This window comes from Callorhinus ursinus, unplaced genomic scaffold (assembly GCF_003265705.2).
Source record: "Callorhinus ursinus isolate GAN/ISIS: 27379988/994484 unplaced genomic scaffold, GSC_fseal_2.0 scaffold41, whole genome shotgun sequence".
NCBI classification, from domain to species: Eukaryota; Metazoa; Chordata; class Mammalia; order Carnivora; family Otariidae; genus Callorhinus; species Callorhinus ursinus.
The window spans coordinates 10,637,132-10,660,658 of record NW_027397103.1 but is presented as its reverse complement, the minus strand read 5'-3'; the positions used below and the strand labels follow the sequence as shown (position 1 = coordinate 10,660,658).

The following is a 23,527-nucleotide window of genomic DNA, read 5'->3' as shown; positions in this document are numbered from 1 at the left end:
GCTCGGGTCATGGTCCTGGAGTCCCGGGATCGAGTCCAGCATGGGGCTTCCTGCTCGGCGGGGAGTCTGCTCCCTCTGACCCTCTTCCCTCTCATGCTTTCTATCTCTCATTCTCTCTCTCTCTCTCTCAAATAAATAAATAAAATCTTAAAAAAAAAAAAGAAAAAAAACTATTGTCAGCCTCACAGTCACTCAGATATTCTCTACTTTATGTCACTGTATGTTTTTACAGGACAGCATAGTCCTTAGCTAGGATTACTTGTTTAATTTAAAATCAACATTTTGGGAACACCTCTTAAAAATGGGTATTAAGGGGGTGCCTGGGTGGCTTAGATGGTTAAGCATCTGTCTTCGGCTCAGGTCATGATCCCAGGGTCCTGGGATCGAGCCCCACATCAGGCTCCCTGTTGAACGGAGAGCCTGCTTCTCCCTCTCCCTCTCCCTCTGCCTGCTGCTTCCCCTGCTTGTACACTCTCTCTCTCTGTCAAAAATAAATAAAATCTTTAAAAAAATGGGTATTAAAAGAGTACATACTGTATGATCACCTTTTTGCAATTTACAAAAACTCGGCTGTTAGAAGTCAGGGTAGTGGTCACCCTGGGAGATGCTTCTGGGGCGCTGGGAAAATTCTCTTTCCTGATTTGGGTCCTGGTTCATGTGTTTGTTTTGTGAAAAATGTATTGAGCTGCAAACTTGCAATTCATATACGGTGTGTTTCTACTTAACTTTCCAGGATTGCGTACAGCTGAATCAGTACACACTGAAGGATGAAATTGGAAAGGTAAATATCCCAGGACCCAGGCTGGTTTTCTACATCTACCAAGAATGTCTCAGATACAGTGGAGGGAACCCGCTAGAGCTGGGAGTTGGAAGAAGTCCTTGGAGGCGAGATTGTGGGGGAGGGTTTTGTCGTCAGTGGTCCATCTGGTTTATTTTCTTTCTACATCATAATATTAATGTGTTTCCACAAAAGCTCAGACAGCTTCGAGGGAATTCCATATCACCAACATTAGTGTTTTTTTCCCCCCCTCTAAGGTGCTCTCACATCTGTTTTTGCTTTTATTTCAGCCAACAGGCAATATCTTTGCAGGGGTCAAAAACTCAAATGCCAATAGAAAGCAAATGAGTAATATAAATGAGCAAAGCATGCTAGGTCTAAGGCAGTAGGGAGTGGTGAGGACTGTGGCAAACTGTTAACATGTAGAAATGATTATGGGTCCATATGGACAGATCGGATTTTTTTCAAAAGAAGCTGAGATTTTAGATTTTATATCTGATCTTTCTGTTTTTAAATGTTGGCAACTAATTCAAACTTTCTAAAAACTGCAGATGCAATAAGATGTAATCGCAGAGCAGATTTGGCCATTTGGCTACTGGTTTGCAGCCCCTGTATTAGGGTCCTCATTTTGCAGATTGTAACTTCTGGATAGTATGTCATGGGCATCTCCCTTTATCCAGGGCTCCTATGGTGTGGTCAAGTTGGCCTACAATGAAAATGACAATACCTATTACGTGAGTATCCATGTCCCCTTCCCCGCCCTCACCGTTGTCCAAAGCAAAAGCCGCCTTTCCAGAACTTGGTTTCCTGGAAGATTTTCTTCGCTGTTGTCTCATTTTATTCTTAGGTCATTTCATTTTGTGCATTAGGAAGGAAGTGGTGTTGCCATTATGTAGATGTGGAAATGGGGAGGCAAAGTGATTGGCTCAGAAAGAAAATGGGTAAATTCAGTAAATGTCTCATAGCCTTACTCTGGGCTACCATTTCTACATCCTTCATAGCACCAAGAACCAGGTGGTAGTGAGACAAATTGCCCTTGTAGCTGAGGCTTTGGGGTCAGTCCAGTGTGGGTTCAAATTCTGGCTCTCTCATCTGCCAACTGTGTGTCCTTGGCCAAGTGACATAACACCTGAGCCTCAGTTTCCCCGTGTGTAGAACAGCCTGTCCTCCGTCACTCTAGCTCACTAGTGTCTTGGTTCACTTGTATCGCGTCCCAAGGCTTGTGGTCCCAGCTGGGAAAGAGGACCAGGAACCTCAGAAGCACCCTCAGGGCTGGGGGGACCCTGGCAGTCCAGCCCCCAGGCCACCCGCAGCTGCTTGACCCACTCCGATGACAAAGCACTCACTGCATTGCCCTGAGGCCGCCAGGGAGCCAAGAGTGGAGGGAACTCTCCCTCCTCCTTCCTCTCCATTTTAACCGAGGTGTGGGGTCTTTTCTCCCATAGGCGATGAAGGTGCTGTCCAAAAAGAAGCTGATCCGACAGGCGGGCTTTCCACGTGAGTTTGGTGGACCAGGCCTTTGTTCTTAGGTGCAGGGCTGGGGCATGACAGAGAAGATCTCACTGAATGGTGTCCCGTGCAGAGTGCCCGGGTAGAGGCCTCAAAGACTCCTGTCACTATGGCCTGGGGTATGGCGTGGGAAGGAGGGGACAGAAAGTTGAGCGAGGGGGCTGGGTCTCCAGCCTCACTGATTTTCAGCAGCAGAAGAGACAGATGAGAGGAGCAAGCTACTTATGGCCCCTGGTGGCATCAGCCACTCTAGCCCTGCCAAGACCCCCTCACTTGGATTGCCCCCCCATTTGCAGAGGAAAAGCTTTTTGCCCTGACCCTGGGATGGTCTGTGTCTCCTCCAGGTCGCCCCCCGCCCCGAGGCACCCGGCCAGCCCCTGGGGGCTGCATCCAGCCTAGGGGCCCCATTGAGCAGGTGTACCAGGAAATCGCCATCCTCAAGAAGCTAGACCACCCCAATGTGGTGAAGCTGGTGGAGGTGAGCTAGGGGGACAGGGAGGAGGGAGGCAAGAATGGTGATTGTCCAGGCCCAGCTCTCTTACTACCCAAACGCTGCACCACTGGTTTCTAGGGAGAGCCATACCATGTTAAACAGCTGTTGCAGAGCGAAGTAGTATTTATTGCTCCAGGTTTCTTCACCCCCTGTTCTTTCATGTTATTCTCACCCTTCCCTAAGACTATTTATTACTCCCATTTTACAGATAAAGAAATTGAAGGTCAGAGGGATACCGAGACTTGCCCTTTATCCATTTTTGTCTTTGGAGCTGGTTCTCTTTCTCATATATATATATGGTTTTAGCTCAAAAGCAGACATGCATGTAAACAAATGGGCATGGCTGTGTTCTAATAAAACTTTATTTACAAAAAAACAGGCAGAGGGCCAGATTTGGCTTGCATGCTATATTTGCCATCCCCTGTTCTAGATCAGCGGTTCTTACAGTTTTTGGTCTCAGGATTCCTTTATGTCCTTCAAAATTATTGAAGGCCCCAAAAAAGTTTTGCATATGTGGGTTATATTTATTATTTGCCATATTAAGATTTAAAACTGAGAAGTTTAAAAATTATTTATTAATTCATTTAAAAACAACAACAATTGGGCGCCTGGGTGGCTCAGTCGTTGGGCGTCTGCCTTCGGCTCGGGTAATGATCCCAGGGTCCTAGGATCAAGTCCCACATCGGGCTCCCTGCTCTGAGGGAGGCCTGTTTCTCCCTCTCCCACTCCCCCTGCTTGTGTTCCCTCTCTCGTTGTGTCTCTCTCTGTCAAATAAATAAATAAAATCTTTAAAAAAAAACAACAATCCCATTATATAACAATATATTTTTATGAAAAATAAGTATATTTTCTGAAAAAATTTTAAGAAGAGTGGCGTTTTACATTTTATTTTTTTAAAAAAATATTTATTTATTTATTTACTTATTTTAGAGAGAGGTAGAGAGAGAGCATGGTGGGGAGGAGCAGAGGGAGAGGGAGAGACAGTCCCAAGCATACTCTGCGATGAGTGCGGAGTCCGACACAGGGCTCGATTCCAGGATCCTGAGATCATGACCTGAGCTGAAACCAGGAGTCGGATGCTTAACGGACTATGCCACCCAGGCGCCCTGGCATTTTACATCTTTGCAAATTTTTGTTGTTGTTGACGTCTGGCTTAATAGAAGATGATTGGATTCTCATATCTGCGCTTGCATTCAGCTGTGGTGATTTTGCATGCCATGTGGTTTCTCGTTTCTCTACTAGTAGAGAATGCGAGTAGAAAGGGCAAATATTATCTTAGTTTTATTTATTTTATTTTATCACTTTTTTAAATAAGATTTTAATTTATTTTTTATTTATTTATTTTAGTTTTTTAGATTTTATTTATTTCAGACAGAGAGAGAAAGAGAGAGAGAGAGCACGAGCTGGGCAGGGGAGGGGCAGAGAGAGAAGCAGGCTCCCGGCTGAAGAGGGAGCCCGATGCGGGTCTTGATCCCAAGACCCTGGGATCACAACCTGAGCCAAAGGCAGATGCTTAACCAATTGAGCCACCCAGGCGCCCCAATAAGATTTTATTTTTATTTATTTGAGAGAGAGATACCAAGAGAGCATGAGCAGGGAGGAGAGGGAGAAGCCGGCTCCCTGCTGATCAGGGAGCCGGACGCCGGGCTCGATCCCAGGACCAAGGGACCATAACCTGAGCCAAAGGCAGACGCTTAAACGACTGAGCTACCCAGTGCTCCTTATCTTGGTTTTAGTGTGAAAATTGTTTTGACCTCATGATTTCCCTGAAAGCATCTTAGGGATCTCTAGAAGTCCCCGAACTACATTTGGAGCACCTCCGGCCTAGATGACAGGACTTGTAAATGGCATGTGATAAAGTACGTAATTGGATGGGTGTTCGTGGTGCTGCAGGAGCATGGAGTGCCAGCAGCCAGCCAGCCCAAACAGCTGAGGAAGGCTTTTCAGGGAAAGGATGTTTGAGATGACCCTGGTTGTTCCCTGATGGAGATAACAGGGAAAGGACAGAGAAGGGCATTGCAGAGGAAGGAACAGCATGTGCAAAGGGCCGGTGTCCTCTGTTTGAGGGTGCACTCCTGCCTTTGGTGGGTGTGAGGGTTAGTAGCCATGCCCTCCTGGGGCTTTTCAGGTGTGGACTCTAGGTAGGCCATGCCCTGGGTCCAACTCCCCCGACAGGGCAGGGCTTAGGGCTCCAGGTGGGAGCCTAGGGTGCATCTCTTTCTCAGGGCTCTCGTCCTGTGGATCTTGGTTGACTGGGGAAGGTGAGCATGATGTGGGAAGAGGCAGGAGGACCAGTCTAGCCAAGGAGAGAAGGAGAGGGATGGTGGCTGCAGGCTGCCTCCACCTGTCACACTGAGTTTCACAGTCTCAATTCACTGATGGCTGGAGTCAGCCGTCTTAGAGGAAGCTCAAGGATACTTGGTTTAGCAAGTGGCCCTGGGTCCTGGCATGGTCTCCCTGGCCCCCACCGCCCTGTGGCATCTGACCTGTCCACCCAACAAGACTGGTGGCCGGCCTGCCTGTTGGACAGACCTCAGACATTCATCAGATGGACATGGACATTCATCAGGCATTTCCTGAGCACTGACTATGAGCCTTATCCTGTGCAGGGCACCGCAGAGGCAACTCAGGCGGGTACAGCCGTTTGCAGAGAGGGACAAGATACACATAAGTGACGAGCTGAAAGCAGGTTGGCCGTGAGAGGGGAGCGAGGACATGCCGTGGCAGTTCCAGGCCGGGGGACGTCTTTTCTTACAGGGGCAGGAAGTCAGGGGGCACTTCACGGAGGGGTCGGAAGAGCCCAGACAGGATTTGCATTTTCACCCTGAGGATCAGTCCTCTGTCTCCTAGGAGACAGGTGGGATTCTTACTGAAACTGAGACATTTCCCAGGGAAGGAATTTAAAAAAAAGAATTTTTTTTTTTTTTTTTTAAGTAATCTCTACTCTCAATGTGGGGCTCAAACTCACGACCCTGAGATCAAGAGTGGCTTGCTCGACTGACTGAGGCAGCCGGGCGCCCCCATTTCCCAGGGGAGGAATTTGCCCCTCCCTTTTGTAACCTCTTTTCTAGGTGTTTTGGACCCTTGAGGATTGGGCTAGAAGGTGCCTATTTTCCAGATGGCCGTTTGGATCACACACTCTGGGTTTTTTCCTGTGCCCTTCATCTTAACCAGGAAAACCAGTGGAAAGCACAGCCCTCCTGTTGGCAAATGCAGTCATGTGGATGCTGCCTCCCTGCTCATATCGTTTCTCTCTCTTCCTCTCCCCTGCTCCTCATCTCCGGCCTGTTCCGTGTGGCTGTGCCAATAGGTGCTGGATGACCCCAATGAGGACCATCTGTACATGGGTAAGAGAGCCCTTGCCATCCGCCACCTTTGCTCAGGCAGCTGCACCTGCCAAACCCCAGGGGTCCTCTTGAGCATTCCCTGTCCCTGGCTCCCCCGCCAAAGCTGGGCACCACAGTGAGTCACACGTGAGGCTGCAGCCCTGCTTTGGAGCAGGAGATGGAAGGGAGTGCTTGCTGGGACTTCTCTGGAGGTCCTGTTCATTCACTTGCAAATATTTATTGAGCACCTGCTAATGCTGAGCCTGTTCTAGGCACTAAGGGTGCAGTGGTGAGAAAGATGAGGCTCCCGCTCTTGTGAGGCTGACATTCTAGTCGGGGAAGACGGACAGTCAACAACTAAGTAAATCAGTTAACTTCAGTAGATCCTCTGAAGAAGGTTAAATAGGATGACCCGAGAGAGAGGGATTGAGGGGCCACTTCACATATGAGGTGATGATTTGGCACCTGGATGTCAAAGACACAGTCCTGTTACATGTGGGGAAGAGCATTCCAGGCAAAGGGAACAGCAGGTGCAAAGGCTCTGAGGCTGGTGAGAGCTTTAGCGTGTTTGAGAAAAATGTGGCTGCAACAGAGTAAACCAGGGAGAGGGGATGGGTAAGAGGATGGAGAACCCGAGGCCACGGGGGGGGCATCTGGAGCCTTGGAGGGCCCTGCACAAAGAAATGGAGGGACTCAGGCATGTCCTCAGAGATTTGATTTTTTAAAAACTGGTGAGGACATGGGACAGCCCTCTGTCAGCTCTAAGCATAGGTACTGGTGAAGGAAGGAAGGGCAGGACCAATTCAAATCTGGATAGCAGACTGTTGGGCCCAGGAATGCATGACTGACAGGTCACGTGTCCTTGCAATATGGCTTGGGTGGGCATTCAAATGAGCCTGTGCATTTCAAGTGAGTATAGATGACAGCCGGGAGGGGTATCGAGGTGAGGAGAGTGGGCACGAGCCCAGCCTGGAATCCAGAAGTCTCCTGGATGAGCACGGGGGATGATCCTTTTTGCACAAGGAGTGATTGTATGGGGTCTGGTCTGAGAACAAGCTCAGAGCTCACTTTCTCCTCACGTAGTTGCTATGGTTCAGTTCCGAGGAAGTGTTGCAGCTTAGCACATTTTATTTTTCATTTCCCCCTCCTCTTCCCTGCCCCAGGTTTTTATTATGACAAATGTTAAGCCTACAGAAAAGTTGAAAGAATAGTACAATGAGTATCTGTATACCTACCACCCAGATTCAACAGTTGTTAATTTTTTTGTCAGATTTGCTTTATCAGCCTAGCCACCCACCCATCCATTTCTGTATTTTTTTTGCTGAACTATCCAAAATGTAAAGTAGCAGACATCTTGACGCTTCAGCCTCTGAATACTTCAGTGTGCATCTCACATAGGGACATTCTCCTGTGTGGTCACAGTACCATTATTACATCTGAAAAAGTTAATGCCAGTTCCCTAAGAGCATCTAAGGTGCACTCCATGTTCAAATTTTAGAACTCTTTCTTTGCCAGTTTGTTTGTAAATTTTAGAACTTATAAAATCTTCCTATAGAAACAATTTAGAGGCTACATAGTAAATCACATCAAATATGTTAACTTTATTTATTTTTTTTAAGATTTTATTTTTTGAGAGGGAGCACGAGCAGGGGGAGGGTCAGAGAGAGGGAGAAGCAGACTCCCTGCTGAGCAGAGAGCCCGAAGGAAGTGGGGCTCGATCCCAGGACCCCAGGATCGTGACCTGAGCCAAAGGCAGACGCTTAACTGACTGAGCCACCCAGGCGCCCCTACATAGGTTAACTTGAAAAAATTACCTGAGAGGGGCGCCTGGGTGGCTGGCTGTTTTCAATCACTAATAGCTAGCTTCCTCCATGCCGACCAAGTTACCGAGCTTAGGAGGAAGCACAGAAATTTGTGAAGCAGCTCGTGGAAGTTAAGTCTTCCAGAACGAAGTTGGGATAGGCCAGAGCTGAAGGGACCAGCGCTCCTGCCTATGGCAACCTTCCCTTCAAGTGCTGTTGCTTTTTGCTTCTAACCACAGCCTGACGCCACGGCAGATCTGCCCTAACTTGGGTTTGCCCAACACTGGTTGATGAACCTGAAGATAGGGAGGGGCCTGAGGGAGTTATGTTCCTTTTCTGGTCTTTTTATCTGAGGAGCCGGCTCTTGTCTCTCAGCCACCCGAGCCCTTGGAGATCTTTGAAACCATCTTTTGGTTTCTTCTATAAGAAACTCCAATGTGGGTAGATGATTCTAGAACAAGAGAGCACCAAAGTTATTCTTCACTTGATTTTGAAATTCACTGCATTTTTCACTTCCTATAGGATAGTTTCATGTTCCCAGTTATGTTTGTCCAAGCAGGACAAAATTAAAATAATTATTCAACATGACCCAGTAATTCTACTCTTAGGTAATATACCCCCCAAAACTGAAAACAGATATCCACACAAGTGCTTGTACGTGAATGTTCAGAGCAGCACTATTCACAATAGCCAAAACGTGGGAACAACCTGAATGTTCATTAGCTAATGACTGGATATGCAAAATGTGGCATATCCACACAGTGGACTAGTATTCAGCCATAAAAAGGGATGAAGTACTGATTGATGCTACAACATGAATGAACCTTGACAATATGATGCTAAGTGAAAAAGCCTGTCACAAAAGGTCACATAGTATATGATTCCATATACATGAAACGTCCAGAATAGGCAAATCCATAGAAAGAGAAATCAGGTTAGTGGGTGCCAGGGCCCTGGAGGGAGGGGACTGACTACTCATGGACATGGGGTTTCTTTATGAGGGGGTGAAAATTTCTGGAACTAAGTAGAGGCATAGTCACACAGGATCATGAATGCTAAATGCCACTGAATTGTAAATTTTAAATTAGTTAATTTTATGTTAGGAAAATTTCACCTCAATTTTTAAAAATGCAAAGAACAAAACAAAAAAGCCCCAGCAGCAACAACAGCAAAGCCCTGTGCATTCCCTGGACACAGCTTACCTAATACTTGGTGGTTTGCAGCAGGGATTCCCCGCAACTTGAGGACTGGCAAGGAGCTGGCTTGGTGGGAGGCATTTGCAGGTCGAGCATGAATGTGAGTCAAGAAAGGCCCTGTTGAGTCGTGGGATGCGTTGGCCTTTGAGGTGGTGAGGAAATCTCCACCCCCACCTCTCGCTCCAAGTCTTGTTTTGGATCGAGAGTCACGGGAAGGAGTCTGAGGCCCAGCTGACCACAGAGCATAGAGGAGCTGGAAGAATCTACAAGCATTCTTGGTCTGTGGCCTGACACAGCCCAGCAGTGTGGAGGATGTGGGAGGGATGGTTGAAACATGTTCCTGTTGTTTGTTGAATCAAAACTTTCCTGGGGTTCCGAGGACCCCGAGGGCTCCTTCTTTGTGCCTAAGTAAACAGATGTCGGGTTGTGTCCCCATAGTCCTGTTCTTTGGCATCGGGCGACTCGGGACCTGGGTGTGACTAAGAGGACACAGTTTAGTATCAGTCATATCCCTGGCATCTCCAAGGTATGAGTGGAGAGAAGAAAGGAGCCCATGAGCCATCTCTGCCTGTCTCCTGTCTCCCTGCTTTGTTTTCCCTGGCCAGGCGGTCCTTGGCTGTTTTGAGGACTAGAAGTACAGTCGGACCGGGGTCAGACATCTCTGACCCCTAGCCTCCCGAGCAAGACCTTGACCAGCTTTGGCTCAGTGGATTGTTCCTTTCCCCAGCCCGAATACTAGTTTCTGTGCTTCTTGGTGTTTCTGTGAGCGATTGGGAAGGAGGAGGAGGAGGAAGATGGATTTCCAATTTCCCAATGTAACAGTTCACCCCCTTCTCTTTCCTGCAGTGTTTGAACTGGTCAACCAGGGGTGAGTGTCCCGTTTTCCTTGCGGGTGTGATGCCTGAAGCTTCTTAAGCCGCAGAGCTTCTCGAGGGAGGTGGTGCCTGGCCAGTGTATCTGGTTTGCTTTTCATGTGTATGTCGACCTTCCAGGCCTGTGATGGAAGTGCCCACCCTCAAACCACTCTCGGAAGACCAGGCCCGTTTCTACTTCCAGGACCTGATCAAAGGCATAGAGTACCGTAAGCGGGGGCCTGTGGGAGGATTCTCACCCAGGGGTGGTTAACATCCCAGCTAGTGGATGGCAAGTGGGAAAGTGGACTTTCCCTCCTGGAGTACAAGCAGGAGGGTGAGAGACAGAATTGTCTGACATGCAGTCGTGGACAGCTACAGAAAGCCATGCTCCTGATGGAAAAAGAAACCCTTCTTCTGCCACAAAAATTAAGAGCCATATTGATAATGACTGTTTCCCCCAGCACGTTCTGTGTGTACCAGGCACCATTAGGGGCTGTATTTATGTTGTCCCTTATTCCCAGCAACCCTGGGATGGGGATCCTGTTCACCTCCCGTTACCTTAGTTTTCTCATCTGTTAAATGGGAATAAAGTGTCTCTCACCAGGGTGGAAATCAGCCAGTTCATATCAGTAGTTCTGACTGACAGGTGTCCTTTCTGCTTCTGGTTGTTAAAACATTTTGTCTCTTCCCCTTGCCCATCACATAGGATTGTTGGGAGATTTATTTATTTATTTTTTAAGATTTTACTGATTCATTTGAGACAGAGAGATACAAAGAGAGAGAGAGAGCATGAGCAGGGGAGAGGGAGGGGGAGAAGCAGACTCCCGGCCGAGCAGGGAGCCCGACACAGGACTCGATCCCAGGACCCTGGGATCATGACCTGAGCCGAAGGCAGACGCTTAACCGACTGAGCCACCCAGGCTCCCCCCGCCCCCTTTTTTAAAGATTTTAATTGTTGGGAGATTTAAATGGGGAAAATGGGAAGCACTTAACCCAGGGCTGGGCCCCAGACGGGGTACTCAACAAATGGAGCTGCTGCCCCTATTACTGGTTTCATCACTGTCAACACTGCCACCAGCAAAGAAACGCAGTTGGGTCTTCCAGGCCATAGGAAGAGAGACCATGTCCTCTCCTATGGGCTGACATCCGGGCAGGAACAAGTTAGGGAGGTCCCCAGTCCTACTTTGTGGTCCACACTTCCATTCGACCAGCACCATTCGTTGTTGAGTGTTGGCATTAGTAAATGAAAATATGTTGGACTGTCACAAGTTGTGAGGCTTCTAGCTGGACGCCAGCCAGGCTCAACAAAAACTCTCCAGGGACCGCTGTCACCTACGACTTAGACTAGGGCAGGTGGTTACTGACTATTATTGTCAGTCGGTGTTGCACTCATTTTTGAAGATGGGGTAATTTCCTTAAGCACACTCTGTCCCCCCTTACCTTTCAAAGCTGGGGGTATCCAGTAGGTTTGGGAGGGTAAGGCTGGGAAGGGCCTGGGGGCTGTGAGAGAGCAGTGGGGCCCATGTCTGTATTTCTGGGCTCTGGAGGCTAGGCAGAGCTCCTCACATGGTTTTCCTGCCCCCTCTCTCCCATCTGGTGTCCACCCCACCCCTAGTACACTATCAGAAGATCATCCACCGGGACATCAAACCTTCCAACCTCCTGGTGGGAGAAGATGGGCACATCAAGATTGCTGACTTCGGTGTGAGCAACGAGTTCAAGGGCAGCGACGCACTCCTCTCTAACACCGTGGGCACGCCCGCCTTCATGGCGCCTGAGTCGCTCTCGGAGACCCGGAAGATCTTCTCTGGGAAGGTTGGTGTGGACCTGCCTGAGATGCTGAGTTCTGCCTCTGTTAGGGTCCTTTCAGTCTAAGTGGCAGAAATCCAACCCAAACTGGCTTAAACGATGAATCCATTGGATCATGTAGATGAAGAGCGGCTTCCGGTTTGGCTAGATACAGGGATTCAAACAGGAATTCATCTCTCCATCTTTCTGCTGTTTTCTTGAATTGGTTTCCTGCCCAGGTGGGTGGGTACCCCCAGCCATTCCAGGCTCCTTCCTATCAGCTTACCAACCTCAGAAGAAAGAGCGTTCCTCTTTCTGAAGAGCCCTTGCAAAAATCCCAGGATTGGCTCTGATTGGCCCAACCTGGGTCATGTGTCCATCCTTGAACCAATCATTGTGGCGGGGGGGAAAGTGGTGCTCTCATTGGCCAGGCCTGGGTCATGTGCCTATCCTTAAACCAATCACTATGGCTGGTGGAAATGAAGCTCTTATTGGCCAGGCCTGGGTCATGTGCTCACCCAGAGGCCGGTAGCAGGATCAGTCGCACCCTCAGTTGGTGGATCCAGAGTCGGGAAGGGGTGGTTCTTCAGAGGAAAGCTGGAGGATTTGATCTTTGGCGGGGCAGAAGCAATAGACAGCCCCCCCCCCCCCCCCCCCCCCGTCCCTTGTCTCCTTACACGAAACTCTCTTTTTCTTGTAGGCTTTGGATGTTTGGGCCATGGGTGTGACGCTGTACTGCTTTGTGTTTGGCCAGGTAACGGGGTGGGGTGTCCTGACTGCTGGGTGTTGCTGGGCAGCCCCTGTGGGTTAATAGTTACCCTTGCAGAGAGACGGTACTTTATTCATTGAGTTTACCATTTTATTTCCACAGTTAGACCCGAATGTGAAAAAAAGATGCCTTTCTAAATGTACATACCTGTACAGAATAGTCCAATCTGTGCAAAACGATCTGTTAACACAGAAGGATTGGCAGAGGCTCTAGAGGTTGTAAATAGTTGATGGATTTAGGGCAAGGACAGCAAATGTGCCACCTCTCTCCCCACTCCGACACCCCAGACAGACATCACAAATCAGTAGCCACTGGCACCCTTTCTTCCTGAGCCCAGTGCTGCTTTGATGTTCTTCTCAGCAGAGTGTGTTCCCAGAAGCTGTTGGAGGGACAGAATTGGAATGGATGTGAAAAATCCATTTGACATTATTGATTTAGAGATTGCTGTCTCGTCTCTTCATCGTTTTTTTTTTTTTTTTAAGGATTTTATTTATTTATTTGACACAGAGAGAGAGAGTACAAGCAGGGGGAACAGCAGAGGGAGAGGGAGAAGCAGGCTCCCTGCTGAGCAAGGAGCCCAATGCGGGACTCGATCCCAGGACCCTGGGATCATGACCTGAGCCGGAGGCAGACGCTTAACCAACTGAGCCCCCCAGGCGCCCTGCCCCCCCCCGTTGTTCTTTTGTTGTTATTTTTTATTATCAAATTATCATTTATTATTTAGGAACTTCAGTTTTTAACTCTGAAGTTCCGATTAATTATGTGAGCAATAAAAACATGGATTTTTCCTTTTCATGAATTTGTGCTTTTATGGAGGAAAGCTTAAGAAACTGGTCGCGTGGTTTATAATGTCCTCCCCACCAATATTTGATAAGATTTTCAATCATATAGCAAAGTTGAAATAACTACGGGAAACCCCCACGCAGCCACCAGCTGTTTTCTGCCATAAACATTTCACTGTATTTGCTTTATCACAAGTCTGTCCACGTCCATCTTCACCTTGTCTTACTTTCTTTTACACATTCCAGATTAAGTTGCTAACATCTCTGCGCTTCCTTCCAGATGCTTCAGAATGTAGTCATTAGCTAGAGCTCACTATTTGTGGTTCTTTTTTTTTTTTTTCCTTTTTGGGGTAAAATTGACATGAAATGTACAGATCTGAAGTGTACTGGTTAATGAGTTCTGTCAAATGGATATACCTGTGCAATCCAAACTCTTATCTCAAGTTACTACTCTTAATGAAAGAATTTTCCTTGGACAGGAGAGGACCAGGTCACATTCTGTGACCTTTTTTCACCTTCTGAGCACCCACATAGAGGTTCCTTTTTTCCAGCACAGCACCTGAGCTCTTCCCAGGTTGTCGGTTCCTCCCCCGAGTGAGAGCAGTGATTTGTCACTTGGGAAGTGGTGTGTGAACAGGCTTCAGAGTCAACCCAGTCTGGGTAAATCCCAGCTTTATACACCCCAGGGCATGTCACCTCTCTGAGATTCTGTTTTTCTCTTTTGTAAAATGAGAAGAATATTTATGATTTCTTAAGGCTCTGAGAGGATCACCAGAAATAGTTCAAGCATTCATTAATTCAGCAGGTATTTATCAAACCCCTACTTTGTACCCGGGATATTCCTGGGCACTGTAGAAACGGCAGGAAGCAAGACAGGCAACAGTCCCTGCCCTCTTAGAGCTGATGTTTCCCCGCAGGAGCTAAACAGTACATGCATACAAATGTAACATAATGTCAGGGATAGGCACTCTGATGAGAAATCACATGACAGTGGGGGGGATCTGCCTTAGACAGGAGCTCAGGAAGGCCTCCCTGAGAAGGTGAGCTTTGATCAGATACCTGAGGGTTGGGAGAAAATGAGCCATGCAGATGTTGTTGGGAAGAACATTCCAGACAGGGAACAGCCAGTGAAGATTGGTGCTGAGAAACCTCAGTCCAGGGCCTGGCCCAGCGTAAGCCCTCATGAGTCACTGCTGTTGCTGCTACATCTTACGTATTGTTCTTAGTTATTGTTATTGTTCACCCAGCAGGTGGGTGGAGAGAGTCTTTGACTTTGTTTACGTAGGTAAATTAAAGCACAGCCCTAGAGGAAAGCCCCAGTGTGGTGGGGAGGGGCTCTAGCCCTTGTAGAAGGGTATTCTGGGTTCTTCTAGACTTGTGGGCATGGGAGCTGCTCCCTCGCTGCAGTGGGCTCCTGGGCATCTATTCTTCTGCTGTAACGCACGTGGAGTGACACCAGTACGGGGCAGCCCTTGCAGGACTGATGGGGCAGCCGCTGACGGCCACTCTGTCCCCGCTGTCTCTTCGCAGTGCCCGTTCATGGACGAGCGGATCATGTGTTTGCACAGTAAGATCAAGAGTCAGGCCCTGGAATTTCCAGATCAGTGAGTATTGCCTGTCTGTCCCAAGTCACCTTCCTCTCCAAGCCCTTGGTGGTCCTCAGTGTGTTTCTCACCCTTGACGTGTCTTGCATCCCCAGGCCTGACATAGCTGAGGACTTGAAGGACCTGATCACCCGCATGTTGGACAAGAACCCAGAATCAAGGATCATGGTGCCGGAAATCAAGGTACCTGGGGGCCACCGCTCTCCATGGGGTGTGCACCGGGGGCCAGGTCTGTGTCCTCTGCTTGGGATTGTTTGGCTCCCAGGCCCCACGCCCCTCCGTCCACAGCACTGCGTCCTCCTTGGCACCGTTACCCTCCCATGCCCTGGGCCTCTGGCTGCTGAGGGCTGGCGGTGGTGGGGGCTGGAGAGGAGAACTTGGACTTGTGTTAACTGTGATTGTGGGAGTGGGATCTGCTGCCAGTGGGGCAGCTAGCACTCACTCCGATCGGCTTGGGTTGGTGTCATCCACCCTGACGGGACCAGACCAGAATGGGGTCTCTGTGTGCTCCATACCCCACTGCCCAAGTCCTGGATCCTTTCCTTGACCCTGCCCATCCCTTGGAGAAATCTCAGTGGGGGTGGGAGGAAATTAGTGAGCAGTTTGATACCCTCTTCCCGGCCTGCTGAATTCTTTCCTTTTGCAGAAAGCACTGTTAGGAGAGATCCCTGTGCACCCCTACACCCTGACCAGTGCCACACTCACACATCAGACTCTTTAAGAGATCTAGAGGTTTGCTTCAGGAACTCCTAGGCATCTAGCTAACTAGCATTTGAGAAGAGGGAGGCCAAGTGGTTACAGATAAGGACTTGGACCCCTGCCTGGGTCCTCTCCTGACAGTGGCCTTCGAACTGGTCTCACTGTGCCTCCCTTTCCCCTTCTGTGAAATGGGGAGGGTCTGCTTGCTCTGAGCAGAGCCTTCCGGGGGGCATCAGGGAAAGTTGCTGAGGGGTGATGGGTGCTCCTTGGGCAACTATACAAGGCAGATGCCAAATTCTGGTCACTTCTGCCAAGACCTGGGCCAGATGGTGAGTGCGGTCCGGTGCACATCCCGGCCTGGTGGCTCCCTCCCATTCTCTGTCCCTCCGTCTTTTACACGTTTCCTTGCATCTCGCTCACCCCCCACCCTCTGCCTGGCTTGCCAGCTCTCTTGCATGCCTGACTTCAGGCCACCACCTCTGCACCCCACCCCCCACTGCCCCGCATTCCCTCCCTGGCTCCGCTCGCTGGCAGGGCCTCGGTATTGCTCTCCGGCCTCTGGGAGCCTGTCGCCTGCCCCTCACCCCTCCTGTCATTCGTTGAAGCTGCACCCCTGGGTCACGAGGCACGGGGCGGAGCCGTTGCCATCGGAGGACGAGAACTGCACGCTGGTCGAGGTGACCGAAGAGGAGGTCGAGAATTCGGTCAAACACATTCCCAGCCTGGCAACCGTGGTAAGGCGGGCCGAACCACTGACCGAGAACAGGGACAGCCTGAGGCGGGCCACCGAGGACGGGCCGGGACACAGGCGGGCGGCTAAGAAGCAGACATTGGGCCTGAGAATCGGGATGGCTGGGTCTGTCCCTGACTCACGGCCACCAGGCTCTGGGCCCTGGCCACACATCAGGCCAGGAGGCCCCTGCATCTTGTAGCTTTAGTTCTGTCTACAACCAGATTCTGTGTGACTGGGAGGGGTAGCTCCTCTCCAAAGATCCTACTGCTTTTTCTGGAATTCCTGCTTTCAGAGCATGGCAGGGGCAGGAGAAGGACCGGGACAGGTGCCAGAGGTGGGAGCTGGAGCTGAGGTCTCCAAGATGGAATTCCCTCCTGGCTGGATCTTCGGTTGCCAGAGTGCATGGCTTAGTTTGTCTCACATCTGCTGTGTGGGCAGCTTCCAGGGCTAGGGGCAAGGTCTCCCAGTTCCGGTGCTTTTATGGCCTTATGTTTGGGTCTTGACCCAGGACAAAGGACCCAGAATGTGGAGTCCTCAGACTTAACCTTGGAGACTCTGGGAATCACTCACTTGCCAGTCCCTGCCCAGGAGGGCATCTGGCTCCAGGAGGGAGACTAGAATTCTCAAGGGCCTGGGGTCCAGGCAGCAGTCCCGGGGGCAGAATCCAGCTGGCCACCCCACTAAGGCCCCATGAAAGCCCTGGGGTGTGTTTGGCTAGCACCGGCTCCAGCAGGCAGGCAGGGCCCTGGGCTCTGGAAGGAACTGGTGAGACTTTCCACAAAGACACAGTGTCTGGCCTCAAGTGACTGCCCCTTTAGGAGCCCAAATGCTGGCCCCTTCTCTCCCAGCTTTGCACTTCTCCCTCCTGCTTCCCCACACACTTTCTCCTTCTTCCAAAACCTGAGCCCTTGCGCCGGGGCATCCATTCACACCCTCCTCCTCCCTTCCCCAGGGCCTCTGCATGACCTTCACTGTTAAAACTCACCCACACTCACTCACTCTTTCTCATCCACTCCTTGCACCCATGTCCTGCGCCACAGTGCGGGAGGCAGCTGGTGTCAGATCCAGGTGCCCACCACAGGTTACTCTGTGCCAGGCTCAGGATGTTCTTAGGAGAAGGCTTCTGATCCTAGAGATCTGGGAGCAGGGGTTACAGTGACGAGTAAAACCAACGTGGTGTGCCTGCCATCTTGGAGAGGCGGATGCTGGGCAAACAACCAACAAAACAGAGGGGCTGCAAGGTGTACCCCTAAGGGGGGCCGTGGAGCCCCAAGAGGGGGATGTGGCCAAGGTGATGGGTCGGAGAAGGCGTCCGGGAGGAAGCGGATAGATACTGAGTGGATGGCAGAGTATTTACTGGGCCGAGGTGGTATTGGGCAGGGGGTGTTTCTGGCAGAGGGAAGAGCAAACGTGGTGTTCCTCTGGTGGGAGGAGGCTGGGCCCACAAGAAGCTTCAAGAAAGCCAGGGCCACTGAGGCAGGGCAAGGAAGGTGACATGAATCTGGGCAGGAGGAGGGGCCAGACCACCGAAGACCTGAGGCCACAGCAGAGATTTAATTCTTGGTCCCAAGAGGTGTGGGCAGCACCTGCAGGGTTTGAATCAGGGGAGTAGCACCATCAGAGTTGGCCTTGGAAAGACCCCACGTGGAAAGTGGAATGTGGGCACTGGGGAGGAAGTGGGGGCTACTGCAGCCATCCGAGGGCAGGGGCTGGAGTGGGGAGGTCCAGGTCCACACACCCATCGTGTGCCAGGCACAGGGTTTCAGAGATGAGCAGGGTACAGCACGAGCCCTCGTGGGGCTCCTGGCCTCATAAGAAAGATGGAGCAGAAAAGAATCACCCTCCTGTCCATTACACGGTGACAGGCACGCACAGAGGAACGAGAATGGAGGCTTCACAGAGGAGGAGCCTCTTTTGCTGGGTCCTGAGGGCTAGGGAAGTTGACAAGGCCACAGGGAGGGACAGGGCAGGGATGGAGGGGGTGGAAGGGTGTGGGGAGCGACACCTGCAGAGGCACAGAGGAGGAAAGGGCTGGTGTGTTCCAGGAACCACAGAACACCAGCCTTGGCCAGGGAGGGACGGTGAGAGCTTTCCTAGGGGATCTAAGTCAGTGCTTTTTTTCTTTTCTTTTTTAATAACATAGAATTCGTGTATCATAAAACTAACCATTTTAAAGTGAACAATACAGTGGCATTTATTACATTTATAATATTGTGCAACTGTCACCTCTGTGGTTCTGAAACGTTTTCATCCCCTCCCCCCTCCAAGAAACCCTGTGCCCATTAACAGTCACTCTGTTCTTCCCTCCCCCCAGTCCCTGGCGACCCCTGGTGGGTTTTCTGTCTCTGGATTTGCCTCTCCTAGGCATTTCATATCAATGGAATCATACAGTATGTGGTCTTCTGTGTCTGACTTCTTTTACTCAGCATGGTGTTTTTGAGGTGCATCCATGTTGTAGCATGCCATTTCCTTTCATGGCTGAATAACATGCCAGTGTATGGATAGGCCACATTTTGTTTATCCGTTTTTCAGATGATGGGTGTTTCCACCATTTGGAACATCAGTGGTTTTGTTTTTTGTTTTTGTTGTTTCTGTTTTTTTAAAGATCTTATTTATTTACTTGAGAGAGAGAGAGAGAGAGCACAAGCAGGGGGGGAGGGGGCAGAGGGAGAGGGAGAAGCTGACTCCTCGCTGGGCTTGATCCCAGGACCCCGAGATCATGACCTGAGCCAAAGGTAACACTTAACCGACTGAGCCACCCAGGCGCTGCCATGGTGTTTTTTTTTTTTTTTAAATACTTAGATTTCTTCTTAGCGCACACAAAAAACAATTCAGAAGCTCACTCAACACATAAAAGAGCTTGAAGAGGCACCATGCTCTGCTTGAGGGGGTGGGGGCCAGTGCCTTTCAGACTGAGGTCTTTTCCTTGAATTCCTTCAGAGGATACAGCAGCCAAAAGCAGCACCAAAAATAACTCATTCACTCCCTTGCTCCAGAATCGTCCTTGGCCCTCTGGCCAGCAGCAGGATAAGTTCCAAAGTCCTGTGGGTGAAAGATTTTAAGTCAGGGAGTGAGGGAATCAGATCTGGGCTTTGGAGAGGATAGGTCAGATTGGTAGGGATGAGGCAGAAGCCTGGGAGGCGGAGGAGGAGGGAAGCTGAGCAGGGGCCGAGGGATGGGATGAGGGAATAGTACCTTTTCCCAAGGGATCCACTCGTCAGGCAGGTGTCTGCCAACCAAGCTGGGGACCCCGTCTGTGTTCGAGTGGGTGAGGGGGCCCACAAGCAAGTTCCCACTACTGGCAGTGGACCAGCCTGCCCCCAGCGCCTCTCAGACTTGGATGGACCTTTGGGACTTCTCAGTCCCGTCTCCCTCCCACCACAGCAGCCTGTGGGCTGGCTCGCCTCGGTGTCCTGGGAGGTTTCCTCAGCTCCGTATACCCAGTCAGGTGGTCCTCTGCTAAAATGCAGCCCCTTGAGAAAATTGGCACCCTCACGTGGTGTAACCACCGTAGCAAACAGTCTGGCGGTTCCTCAGAATGTGAAACGTGGTCACCACGTGATCCAAGAATTCCACTCTGGGGTATAGACCCAAGAGAGATGAAAACATTTTGTGGGGAAAACAGGCCCACACACAAAAACATGTGCACAAATGTTCGTAGCAGCATTATTCACAATAGCCAAAAAAGTGGAAACAGCCCACCTGTCCACCAGTGGAGGTATATCCGTACAAAGGAATATTATTTGGCCATGAAGAGGAAGGGAGTGCTGACACCTGCTGCAACCGTAGGAGCCTTGAGAACCTGGTGCTCAGTGCAGGAAGCCAGACACACAAGGCCACATACCGTGTGATTCTGTTTATACGAAATGTCCAGAATAGACGAATCCATAGAAACAGAACACAGATCAGTGGTTGCCAGGGCCTGGCGGGGAGGGGAAATGGGGTGTGAGTACCGGGTTTCTTTTTGGGGTGATGGAAATGTTCTGAAGTTAGATAGTGGTGATGTGAATATACTAGAAACCATTGAACTGTACACTTTAAAATGGTGAATGTTTGACTGTGGGACTTATATTTCAACTTAAAAAGAAGTGCAGCCCCTGAATTTGGCCCAGAAAAGAATAATTGCTTCCTTGTTGGGGGAGGGGGGCAGATAGTCTTCACTGAAAATAAAGGCCCAGGTTTGAAGATGAGACAGGTTGATGGGCCAGGAGGGCAGGGTAGCGGTAGCTTGGGTGAGATCAGTGGTGCCAAGTTACTGGAGGGACAGTGCTGGCCAGCTTTGTGGAGCACGGGGTCCCCCCTGGGGCTCAGGTAGACCAAGATGAGATTAAGGCAGGAGGATGTCAGACCAAGGGGTGTGGACCTTATCTTCTTGGCAGTCAGGGAGACATGAATGGTTTCGGACGTGGGACGAGTCACAGAAGCTTTGGCTTTTGTGTCCGCGGTGGGAGGGATGCTGCCCAGGATCTCCCAAAGGCCTGTTGCCAGCCACGAGCCATGGGAGCGGCCGGGGGCTGGGAGAGAAAGGAGGAGGGAGACGGCCCTTGCAGAGTGGCACAGGGGAGGACATTGCCTGGAGTTGCCCCCAGGAGGCTCAGCTTCCTCTTCTGTCCTTCAGATCCTGGTGAAGACCATGATACGGAAACGCTCCTTCGGGAACCCGTTTGAGGGCAGCCGGCGGGAGGAGCGCTCCCTGTCAGCGCCTGGAAACCTGCTCACGTGAGTGTCCATCTGCCGTCCTCTGGGCTGGGGAGCTAGAGGCTGAACCCAGGGCAGCCCTGCCCAGCGCACTCTGCCTGGGCCCATCCCTGGAGTGGAAGGAAGCTCCTGGAATGACTCAGACCAGGTCTCCCAGGCTCACGAGGGAGAGTTTCGCCCCCACCCCGCCAGGGACTCAGCCCACCTCCTTTTGTGGACAGCTAACCCATGCTGCAGTTTTACCTTTCTCAGGGAGACTTGCACTTTATCTGGGGGACCGCTTGACAATCAGAAAGCATTTTTGTGGCCCAGAAGCATGCATGCTTGATGGTGGGATTATGGGCCTTGTGATGGAGGAGCAAGACCTGCCCCACCCACGTGACCCTGTGTGTCACCGCAGAGGCGCCGTGCTCAAAATCCCCCTGGCAGCAGCTCTGTGAAGCTGGTGTTGGAGGTCTGAGTGTCTCTGGGGTGGGGGACAGGCATCTCAGAGATCCCCAGTGTCCCTTCTTACTTCCCTTTTCCCTCCCCTCTGGCCATTCCAGCAAAAAACCAACCAGGGAGTGTGAGCCCTTGTCTGAGCCCAAGGTAATGCCTGCCTGCCTGCGCTGTAGCCTCTGCCGGAGCCTGGGGGCGGGGGCAGCTGCAGAGCACGGGGCATCCCCACCCGGGCGGAGGGTCCTTCCACCGTGGGCCGCTGTGCCTAGGCTCGCTGCGGGCCTCTGGACCTAAGATAAAAACCAGGGCCAGCCAGGGGCTTGGACCCGACGGCGGGTCGTGCATGTGGGCTGGGGCTGCGGGTGCATGGCGCTCCACCCGGAATGCCTGCGAATTCACCCAGGTCTCATGACCCAGTCTGGTACCCACATATGCTCAGGGCACGTCAGTGGCATTGAAGCTGTGGCACAGGGTCCCGTGGCTGCCCCTGCCCTGGGTCCATGTGGTCAGAGCATAGATCAGGCATGCAGTGTTCTGGGGCTCTCCAGCATCCACCCCCTTCTTCTCTGATGGGTGAAGACCTAGAAGATAAGTTCCCTTCCAGCCTGCTGCAAATTAGTGTAAGAGTCCTCTGTCCCCAGGGTGGATCTGAACCTTTTCCCTTTGGCCATCCCTCTTCTCAACACACAGCCTTGTCAGCATTACCAGCAGCTCCCAGGACAGATGGGAATTTTTATCCCTGTGGACGAAGATGATAAACACTTAGCACCCCTGCTGCCTCTCCTCCCCCTAGTGCCTATGGCAAGGTAGAAGTTCTAGGATTCCTTCCATTGAGCTCAACTCACTACCCCAATCCTCAGCTGGGAGCTCCAGGCAGTCATTTCTATGTATTTTTTATTAATTTTTTTAACATTTAAAATTTTATCGTTGGAAAGCCATTTCTATGTTTTAAGAGCAGCTTTATTGAAATATAATTCACATATTATATGTTTCTCCCGTTTGGAGGGTATGATTTAGTGGTTTTTAATAATATTCACAGACTTATACAACTAAGACCACAATCAATTTTAGAACATTTTTATTAGCCCCCGAAGAAACCCTGTACCCTCAGCTGTCACCACCGACTGCCCTTTCCCAGCCTCCACTGATCTTCTCTCGGCGTCTGTAGAGCTCCCCTGTTCTAGACACCCCCTGTCAACGGAACCGTACAACGTGTGAGCTTTTGCGTCTGGCTTCTCTCACTCAGCATCACGTTCAAGGTTCATCCACGGTGTAGCAGGTGTCAGCGCTTCCTTCCTGTTTCTGGCCAGACCGTATGTCATTGTACGGGTAGACCACATTTTATTCCTCCTTCTTTCGGTGACGGACATTGTCTCCACTTGGGCTGTCACGAATGTCTGCTGCTACGAACATTCACATACAAGCAAGCGGCCATTTCTGTGTGTGCGCAGTTGACTCATGAGATGAAGTTTACTGGCCACCCGCAGCGCAGGAGTCAGGGGCCTGTGGAGTCAGCTAGTGGACAGTTTAGGATCAGGGAAAGGGGCAGTTAGCCATCGGCCAGTTGTCGGCAGCCCGAGAAGGCTGCCTTATCCCTGCCAGGTGGTCTCCCTGTTCTCTGCCGCCTTACTCTTTGAGCCTCCCAGGGTGACAGCGAGTGGAAGCCTAATGGGCTGCCCTTTTTCTTCTCTCGAGGTTTAGGGTTTGCCCCCTGTCTGTGTGCAAGTCTGTCATCTGTTTCTTATTTTCAGTGAGCTCAAAATCGCAAGATACCCAGAGATTGGACCAAAGGGCTTTACTACCCCTTTATTCCCTCACCAGTAGTCCCAGCAAGACCTGGGGATTACCTGGTCTTGCCCTCAGGCTGCTGGTGGGATGCTCTGATTGTCCGAATGGCCCAGCAATCAAGTTCCGAGGGCTTATTCAGTTGTTGGAGGCCTCGGGCCCAGGGCCTGCCGCCTGTCTGCAACAACACCCAGCTGGTACAGGCAGGCACCTCTAGGGCAGAAATTGAGGCCCGGATTTGACATCTAGTTACAGCTGTCCTCCCTGGGAGTT

The 23,527-nt window shown here is 50.8% G+C and overlaps 1 protein-coding gene across 9 annotated transcripts in view; it reads left to right on the top strand.

The window, feature by feature from the left end:
* CAMKK2 (calcium/calmodulin dependent protein kinase kinase 2) overlaps positions 1–23,527 on the top strand; it is a 52,415-nt gene that overhangs the window by 20,201 nt on the left and 8,687 nt on the right. For 3 of the 9 annotated variants that reach the window (XM_073881144.1, XM_073881145.1, XM_025889769.2), the window contains 13 exons: positions 734–781; positions 1,459–1,512; positions 2,224–2,275; positions 2,632–2,765; positions 6,091–6,127; positions 9,951–9,972; positions 10,097–10,185; positions 11,574–11,773; positions 12,447–12,500; positions 14,828–14,901; positions 14,997–15,084; positions 16,206–16,334; positions 20,952–21,052. In XM_073881144.1, coding sequence (XP_073737245.1) covers positions 734–781; positions 1,459–1,512; positions 2,224–2,275; positions 2,632–2,765; positions 6,091–6,127; positions 9,951–9,972; positions 10,097–10,185; positions 11,574–11,773; positions 12,447–12,500; positions 14,828–14,901; positions 14,997–15,084; positions 16,206–16,334; positions 20,952–21,052 — 1,082 coding nt within the window. Of the gene's footprint in view, positions 1–733; positions 782–1,458; positions 1,513–2,223; positions 2,276–2,631; positions 2,766–6,090; positions 6,128–9,950; positions 9,973–10,096; positions 10,186–11,573; positions 11,774–12,446; positions 12,501–14,827; positions 14,902–14,996; positions 15,085–16,205; positions 16,335–20,951; positions 21,053–21,576; positions 21,620–23,527 lie in introns of all 9 variants that reach the window. The other 6 variants (XM_073881143.1, XM_025889772.2, XM_073881147.1 and 3 more) reach the window with 3 other exon arrangements.